This window comes from Triplophysa rosa, linkage group LG6, assembly GCF_024868665.1.
Source record: "Triplophysa rosa linkage group LG6, Trosa_1v2, whole genome shotgun sequence".
NCBI lineage: Eukaryota > Metazoa > Chordata > Actinopteri > Cypriniformes > Nemacheilidae > Triplophysa > Triplophysa rosa.
In genome coordinates this window covers 18024313-18033952 of record NC_079895.1, presented here as the reverse complement: position 1 = coordinate 18033952, position 9640 = coordinate 18024313, and the positions used below count along the sequence as shown (strand labels likewise).

Here is a 9640-nt window from a genome sequence, read left to right as displayed (position 1 = left end):
ATACAGCTCAATGATGTTCAATAATTTACACCCCTAAATCATTTTTATTACATTAAAGCACTTACTACTTAAAGTATTTTTATCACTTTAGTTTTGTGATACATCAGTTTCATTGGCATTGCGCACCCTTTCAGTACAAGATTCATGGATGTTAGGTTGTATTTGCTTTATTTGGTGCATTATCTGTAGCAATAATGCTCGAATTGAATGTTTTTTGAATGAAAAGAGATGTTTTTTTAAGGGGGAACCAAAATTGCTTAAATTATGCTAAAACAAAACATATTTTAAACTATAGTTTTTAATAGAAAATATTGTTAAACAATACTAAATATTTTCTTCATTCAGTTTTATTCAACAGAATCAAAAGTAACATTTTTTTTACCTATTATCCAAATAATAAAAGCTCCAGAAAAGTTTTACAGCAACAAAACACCGAATGTTTTTCAAAACACCAACGACTTACGCCGTGTCTACACTGGGCGCGACGCAACAAAAGACATTAGAAAAGCATTAGAACCCATTATAATTTAAAATTTTGTCCACACTGGATGCGGCACGGTGTAAGGCTAAATATGTCAAGTTTATTTAAAGAATTCAGAAAATGGAATGGATAAATACAGTACAAAGAGAAAGAGAGAAAATTACCCTAAAAATGTGTATGAAACATTATATTTACGAGTCCAAGTGGGGATTATTAGCAATTTGGCGGCTTAAATTACCTTTATCAGAAACTATCAACTTACATTTTTAAAGAGACATGACGAGACATTTAAAAGTTATCTGTCATTTAAGAGACAATTTACCCACCGAAAATGAGATTTTACGGCAATCTGTGTTTCCGCTATAATGCAATGCATGTGGCACTGTTACCCACCTTATAAAACATGACAGTATAAACAGATCCAAAAACAAAATACTCTGTGTATGTTTGTGTCATCATTCTGATCTGAATCTTTTAAAACAACACTGGCAAGGAAAACAGTTAATAGAGTACCGCATGGCTCACATATTTTCTTTTGCATACCCCAGAAGCGAGTTAGCATTTTAAGACTTCCAGTTCCATCGCCCCAAAGTCTATGCGTTTTTTTAATGGGTTTTTGATAAATAGCCTGAGGTATGTGGTTAGCAAAACTTCTAAATATTTTCACGTTTTAATCTATGACATGAAACACATCAGTTATAACCCGCTTTATTGTGTTTTAAAAACAGCGGTTGCTAACAACTTTATGAAAGCAACTGTCATTGTGCATATACATTTCACAAATAATGCAACATGGACACAAATCTCAAAAATTGTGACTGAATAATTACTTAACAGTGAACACGTTATTAATAAAGTTTGAAAGAGTTGTCGAAGACTTGTGGTGGCACGTTTATATTGAGCACCCGTAGTGTAGTCTTGTTTATAGCCTCATGTTAGCTTTAGCTTTTTTTCTGATTGTATTCAGTCTTCAAAAGTAACACATGTTGCGTTAAAGATTATCTTGAAAGACAAAACGTGTAAATATCATTAACCTTTGTATATTTTTTTGTACGCAGAGTATATATTTTGCAATCCTCCAAAAGTTAAGGAAAAATTCAAATAGGCTTTTGGTCGAGGGAACCAGTATGGCAGTATTGTTACAAAAGCAAAATGTTTCATAACACTGTTCTTATAATTTTTTTGAAGTAATTGCTTATTTTATAGAATGAGGGACAAGTCAAATATTCTGTGCTAATTGATTTTATATAAATAGAGTTTACAGTACCTTGTCTTAAACCCCGAACATTCTTTCAAGATGTCTTAATGACTCTGTAGAATTGAAAGCCGTCAAAAGAACTCATTACTGTGAAATGAACAGAGGCAAAGCGATTAATTCATCAAGATTTATTATTGGACTGCAGTACGTACCATTGTTACATTTATAAAATGTGTCCTAACGGAAACCACGGTCATAACAGCAGACCGTTGTACAAATTGTTTTATGTGTTCTCTGTAGTCTTGTGCACAGTCCATTAGGCTCTGGAGTGTAATGGGTAATAAGCCTGATTAGTCCTGATGCCTTTAATCGTGTGGAAATCTCAACAGTCTGTTTACTCTGTATGCTGCTCATTTTATGGCCCCCACGTGTAGCTAAATGGTGGTTCGGCCGCGAAAAACGAGCGGATATGAATAGCACTAGAATAGTTTAAGTTAAAGCTGCGTAACGGTTTAAGAAATACACATATAGAGCTGAACGGTGCTTAAAGGTCAGAATGTTGAATATTAATTATAACTGCAATTAAAATTATTGTAAAAGCAAAACCTTCGTAACCGAGCGCTTTGTCAGGTAGTGCAATTTTAAAGACAAACATATACATTCTCTTTGATATAGGTCTTCCCCTAAATCACAAAATTGCTGTCAAGTACTCTTTTGAAAAACAGTTTTTTGTACTAATGCAAGGGAGTATGAAAGATAGTCAGCTTCTTCTTCAGGACCTGTGAGTTGTGCAGACGCTTGTTTGCATTTTAACATTCGGAGGAATTCCTTCTGCGCACGAGAGATAGGCCGCAAGTGCAGAAATACACAACTGCACGAGTGCGTGAGGTTGACAGATAATGCCAAATCAAATCTGAGTGATTTGTTCCACCGCAATTCTTTAACATGCACTGGTATGCTATTCTGCATTCACTGCTGAGAGCAGAGTTATTTATGACAGTAAACTGTATTATTATGCATAACTGGCTCGGGGTGCCATCAAGACTCGGACGGGGAACCTTTAAAAATGTCACTTTGATAGTTTTATGAATATTAAAAGCCCATATTAGCCATGATTACTTTTATATGGATGGACTCTGTGCGTGGTTTTGGTATACAAAAATGAGATGCACTCTGAAAAATGTATGGACATCAATATGCAAAAGCTTTCTTGCTGATTGTATCTAACCAAGAAAGAAACTAATCTATAGCGGATTTGTATCTATATGCGTCACTGCGACTTATAAATCTTGTGAAATACATCATTTAATATGGGAAAGGGTTCAAGTATAGGAGAAACTGATATTGCACTTTAAGTAATAAAGGAATTTACATATATATGTTTATATTACTGATTCTTGCTTTAAATCATAAAATCTTACATATACTTTAGAACATCTATTAATCTAATATCAACATATTCAACATATTCAAACATGAATCACACAAACATACCATTTCCAGAATTGATTAAAAAGTATTTTTTCACTCCAGTGGTAGGCTTTGCTTCTTTTCTTAATAAAAAAAAAAGTGCAACCATTGTAAATGTTTGTAATGGTTGCTGTGACCATGCAAAGAATTGAGGGGTGCTACACAGTTGACTCATGGTAATATTAGCCATATTTGGAAACCACAAATGCATTTCTGGAATTAGTTGACCTTATGATTATACCTGCAGCTAAAATGGAAAGTTGTATTAGCGCTTGCTTAATATCACACCATAAAAGACGTTGGCTTCTAAACAAAATGCTTTTCACACTTGGCTCTTTGTCAGAGTTACTGCTAGACCTCACAGCTAAGAATACAGAGAAAACCCAATCAACCACCTTTCAAACAACCACCATACTGTATATTGTGTAGCATGAGATTACTCGTAGTTTGAAAGTGTGCTGAGCAAACACACTTTATCATTCTCCGTGGGGCCATTTAACTCCGTCTCATTCATAAGTGAAAGCAGCAACATACGGTCTGTTTTATTAAACACTTTCGGGAGGTCTGGAAAAGTGAATCCATCAACCAATGGTTGAAATGAACATTTTCCATATGGTTACCAAAATGTCATCTGGGCTTGCTGGGCTGCACTACACATTCTGCTCTCCAACAGGAAGTAACCTTACAAACGATTATGTTGTTGCTGCTAATGATATCCATTACCACTCACACATTACGTCTCTATAAATAACGTTACAAAATGAGTGGACTATTCAATATACTTAAGTTAAATGAATCGTAAATCATTTGAGATAAAGAAAACATTTACCAGACATACCCAATAATAATTGGATATACTTAACTTTTCTGACACACACAATTCTACACCTTTCTCATGATTTACTTTATGAGTATTCCAGAGTAAAGCTATTGTTCAGACCCTCTGGATTCTAAGGGTTGATAGTCATGATTCAAATACATAATTTACAGTTGTCGATTTATCTGAATTATAATATTTCACAAGATGAGAATTCACTGAATAAAACTCTAACAGTTGACATAGAGAGAATATAATGCTTCAAACAGGATCTGAATTATAAAGTAGACATCTAGATGTCATGCAGTCTATGCCTTGATGATATTTTAGATGGCCAATATCAAAGTATTCGGTGTAGAAATCTGAGATTTGCCAGTGACTTCCGGTGAGAGGAGGGGTAGAGGAATGGGTGTCTGATGGGTCTTCTTGCTGGACCGCAATGGGGTGTCCAATCCGTGACTGCGTTCAGTCAGAAGCAAAAGTTTAGAGTTCGACTTTGGCTGTAGCTTTAACTGATGACAGCAATAGAGATCAGCACTGAGATTTGAGGGTCTATCAATGAGCCCAAACTCAGCACAGAGAGACTCTTTCTGTAGTTGTCAACAGCACTAGACCTGCCGGACAGATTCCTAGCAGGCAAAGTCTTCAAACACTCTGTGATGGGTACGGTGCTGATGATGGTGATTTGGGAGGACTGTGTTCGCGTAAGCTCCCTCCGAGTGACTCCGACTCATCTCTCCGGAATCCTGACAGGAACAATGAGAGTCAGATGCTTTCTACATTGATTAGTTTTTAAAGGCATCAAATGACACAGCTAAAACAAATATTATCGTTTGTTTTAGATGTAATGCAATGTGTATACACGATTTAAGGTTTAAAAACGCTGTATTTTCCACATACCGTGCATGTTTGTATCTCCTTTGCTCCGCCTCTCTGAAACGCACAGATTTTTTACAAAGCTCATCACTCTGAAAAGCGAGGTGTGCTATGATTGGCCAGTTAACCAGTGTGTACTGATTGGTCGAATACTGCAAGCATGTGACGGAAATGTAACGCCTCTTACCATATTTGGAACATCATGATCCAAAGAAATTGTGCTAACAGGTACGCCCACCTTACTTGCATATACATTTCTGTGGTCTTAGTCAAATCTTATCATGTGGGGGTGTGGTTACACGGGGCGTTTCAGGCAGGTCTGGGTGAGCAGTCGCTTTTAGATAGAATGCATCTTTTGTTCCGACAATTTTACGTGTCTAATGGCAACTTATAACACACCAAAGACACAGAAAAACACATATTCGCGCCATATGACCCCTTTAATTCTCACATCTTACAGTTCTGTTGTGAATAAAATGGCTTACAAAAATGTGATAATGCAAAAAGTGACCCAGACAGCAAAAGTATTACCCAAATTGGGTATGTGTGGATTCCATGTGGGCCAGATGTAGGCTGGATCTTGGCACTATGTTCTTGTCTGGGAAGGACTTTACTACAGTTTGAGCAAAATCATCTGAAAACCCAGCCTTGAGTAGCTTGCCTTGCTGCTTCCAGAAAATGATTCAACAACAATATAATGACAAAGTCACCAGTTTATGTTTTAGAGGCCTAGTTCACTGAAAAATGACCACATGTATACGGCTACATTTCCTTTGAATGCAAAGTCTTTTTTAAATGAAAAAAATATACGTTAATGTTTTATTTCCATTTGTACTTTGTTGCTATTCACAGATTTGATCTGTGATGTTTTTTGCACTGTTGTTAGGAAATTTACATGTTCCTCACTTTAGATTTCATTTCCTCGAGGTTTACTGTGGCGACTGTGCTGGCCTGTTGTTGCTGTTGGGTGTGTTTCTTCTCTTCTCGCTGTGGCCTGAGCAAACGCTCCAGTCTGTGTTTAATCACCTAAGAAAGCGAGAAGGGGAAAAGGGCAGAAGGAAAAGAAGGACAAATGAGGGGTATAAAGTGAGTTCTGCAGCCTCAGCTCTTCAGCTGCTCAGCTCAGATGGCTGACCTCATAGTATCTGCTCTTATGAGTCAAAAAGCACTCTTTAGAGTGTTGAAAGAGAATAAAGACACTGCAGCGCTGCATGCAGAACTACTGGTTAAATATAAATGCATGCTGAATAGACGCAAAGGGATAAGACAAAACAAGGGTACCTCATATACGTAGTCCAGAATCTCCAAGATGGTAAGAACACTGGCCCCTATAAAAAGACCCATCTGCCCACCAATGTCCCCTGAAAATAATACAGATAAAACAATAGTTTGCATGCAGTACATACAGTTAAATCAAGGTCTAGAATACAGATCTTACCACTTTCCATGCTTTTGAGCTGTATATTTACTATAACCCTTACGTAAATTAAATATATTTCCTAATATATGAATTAAAAATATATTAAATGACATAATGGTTTATTAGAAAATATAAATAATAATATATTGTGTAAATATATTACAATATATTGAATAATACATAAGGAATTGCCGCTTTTCATATATTGAAAAATATATGACAATATATTTACTTATATGTCACAATATATGTAATTTTATAATCAGTAATATACTTTATAATATATTGATGTACATGTGATAAGATATGGTACTGGATGTGTAAAAATATATTGACCATAATATATTTACTCATGCCATATATACAGTACACACACACACACATATACATATAAATATATATTTCTTATGTTTAACAACCATTTACAATATACATGTTTAATATTTTAAAACATAGCTAGTTTACAATCGCATAAGCACACCTGCTGATACTAAAGCACTTAGTGAAAAGACAATCACTGCACTGAAAAGCGCACAGCCATTACTTTTTAAATAAAGTAATATATAATCCTAATGATGTTTGGCCAATCGTTATCCTAACCACAGGCTCTACTCTTCAACACCACGGTATCCCTACAAATTTACACATATTAGAAACCCTTCTAAATTTCAAAGTAATACAACAATAAACACTAACAGATCTCCCACTATATTAATATTCAGCAAAAAGACATGAAATAACGCCTACATTTAAATGTTTACTCTCCTTTAGCAGTCAGAAGCAAAGCATGCTGGGAACTAGAAACCTGCTTTAACTCATCCTGTGAATGTGTCCATATATGTGTATAATAAACAATCACATTTTTATGGGAACATCTATGTGCAATATATACTCAATAAAAGATCAAATGTGATGAATATTAGATTTATTTTTCGTTTCTAAATACATGTATATGTTCAATATATAGCCATATATTGTCAATGCATATATTGCTGTATATTGAAAAATATTAGCACCAGCTTCCAATATATGGAAATGTATTATGTAATATATCGTAATATATTTTGCAGTATATTTCCATATATTTTTGTTCTGTAAAGGGATACCCACCTAATAATCCTGCAACGTCATATGCTTTTTTCTGTTCTATTGTTTCATAATTTAGAGCTTCAAAGAATATGTCCAAAACAAGAAAGTTGTCTCTACAACAAATGAAAAAAAGCAAGACTTAGTTAAGCAGAAAGTTCTATTTAATATACATTAATATAAATACTGCATTTAATCAAATTTAAAGACAACACCGAACTCTTCAAAATGTAACCTCAAAACAAACATATTTAAACAAAAAGTATTATCAATGAATAAGAAATGTTTAAGATTCTATTCTATTTCTTATCACATTGGCGATGTTAAAGGTATAGTTCACCAATAAAATACTAATTCTGTCATCATTTATTCACTCTCATGTCATTCAAAACCTGTATATGACATAAATATACAGAATATATAAACAAATACTTGACAAATGTTTCAGTGGTTTCGTGTCCAAACAATGTGAGTCAATGTGGTCTCAAATGGTTTGGTCACCAACATTCTTCAAAAATCTTCTTTTGTGTTTGTAATAGTAACATTTGCATCAAAATACAAAATATTTTTTTCACTAGTGGTCTTTGAATCCCACTGAATAAATTATTATGCTCACTCAGTACATAATGTTATCACGTCACAATTTGTACTTATGGTGGAAAGATTGACAGACCTGATGTAGTCTTCTGACTTGTCGTATTTTCTGGATAGGTAGCGAGCAGAGCCCCTGCTGGGGATTTTCACCATGGAAAGCTCTTTGCCATAACGTGTCAGGTTACAGGGAGTTTCACAGGCACACGTGTCACCTGAACTTTTCTGTAAGAGTGCTGAAACGCACAGAGAAGAGGCAAACAACATCAGATTAGAGTAGGAGGAGGAGAAGCTGTAAGAGAACAGTGAGCATGTGTCTGTGTGAGAGAGCAGGTGCTCTGGCCCACACCTGCACACATATTCTTCATTCATCAAACTAATGTGGAGAGATAACACTAGCGCTAAATAATCATTCATAAGATGCTGGAAACTCACTCAGCATGTTGTTCAGATTTAATTTGGTTTCTGAAGGGCATCCAGAAGAGAGCACACATACACAAAATCACACAAACCTCCCCTGAGAGGATGTACACAGATTGAATCAAATGTTTAGCTGATATTCACTCAAATATTTAAAGTACAAATGCCATCATGCTAGTAATATTTTTCATTCATAAACAAAACTTTAGAAAGAGAAATTAGAAAGAAAGTGACCTATTTGTCAGATATGGTGACCCATAGCCGAAATGTGATCTCTACATTTAACCCATCCAGTGAGTAGTGAACACACGCACAGCAAGTCGTGAACACACGTACACCCGGAGCAGTGGGCAGCTATCACTGCAGCGCCCGGGGAGCAAGTAGGGGTAAGGTGCCTTGCTCAAGGGCAGAGGTGGGTAGAGTAGCAAAAATCTTTACTCAAGTAAAAGTACAAGTAACTAGAGAAATTGTTACTCAAGTAAAAGTAAAAGTCACTATTCTAAAAATTACTTGAGTAAAAGTAAAAAAGTATGCAATGAAAAAACTACTCAAGTAGATAGTTACTTAGTTACTTTGTATCTGATTATATAGGCCTACTACATAAAATTAATATTAACGCCAATATTTTAATATTACATTTTAATCAATATTTTTAATTATCATAAGCAGATATCTTTGCAATATACTAGAGAGACTAAAGAATAGACAAACACAGAAGAGACAAGCATTTCTGTAAATTTCATCTAGTCCTGATGTCAATGTAGTTTACACAACTTATTTAGAATAATAGACCATGTCAAACTAAAGCATTAAATAAACTCAGAGCATTTCCTAAGATGACCTAGAACATCTGCAGTGCTCTCTAAATGAAATACACATTTTTGAACAAAGCTCGTGTTTTCTCATGTTGTGTCACGTGTGTGTTGTGAAACGCTCTTACTTGTAAACAAACAGTAAACAGTGAACCACACGCCCATCAACAAGTTTTCTTCCTTCTGTTCTTCAAATGTATATTTCTGCAAGCCCACGTCTCTGTGTCTGACAGGTAAAGCGCATGTTGCTGTGTCTGACGAACAGGTCGCGCGGGTGCGCGCATATGGCGGGCATTTATCATTGCTGTCAAACAATATGACACATTTGCAGTTTTGATTGTATAGATTCAAATCCACTTCATCCAATGCTCTTTGTGTTCTGCGTGTTCTTAAGTTTCGCGCTACGAGGAGTGAGTAATCCTGCTTCAGATGATTCAGATCGTGCTGCGAACTGAACAACTCATTTGAA

The 9640-nt window shown here is 35.4% G+C and overlaps 1 protein-coding gene across 2 annotated transcripts in view; it reads right to left on the bottom strand.

The window, feature by feature from the left end:
- Nucleotides 1-982: 982 nt before the first annotated feature.
- The window catches only part of asic4a (acid-sensing (proton-gated) ion channel family member 4a), a 127010-nt gene continuing 118352 nt past the window's right edge, over nucleotides 983-9640 (bottom strand). The window contains exons 7-12 of one of the 2 annotated variants that reach the window (XM_057335298.1): nucleotides 8022-8175; nucleotides 7373-7464; nucleotides 6124-6203; nucleotides 5749-5868; nucleotides 4867-4899; nucleotides 983-4712 (exon numbers count right to left, since the gene is read on the bottom strand). In XM_057335298.1, coding sequence (XP_057191281.1) covers nucleotides 4596-4712; nucleotides 4867-4899; nucleotides 5749-5868; nucleotides 6124-6203; nucleotides 7373-7464; nucleotides 8022-8175 — 596 coding nt within the window. In that variant the 3' untranslated portion in view covers nucleotides 983-4595. The remainder of the gene's footprint in view (nucleotides 4713-4866; nucleotides 4900-5748; nucleotides 5869-6123; nucleotides 6204-7372; nucleotides 7465-8021; nucleotides 8176-9640) is intronic. The other variant, XM_057335299.1, reaches the window with a different exon arrangement.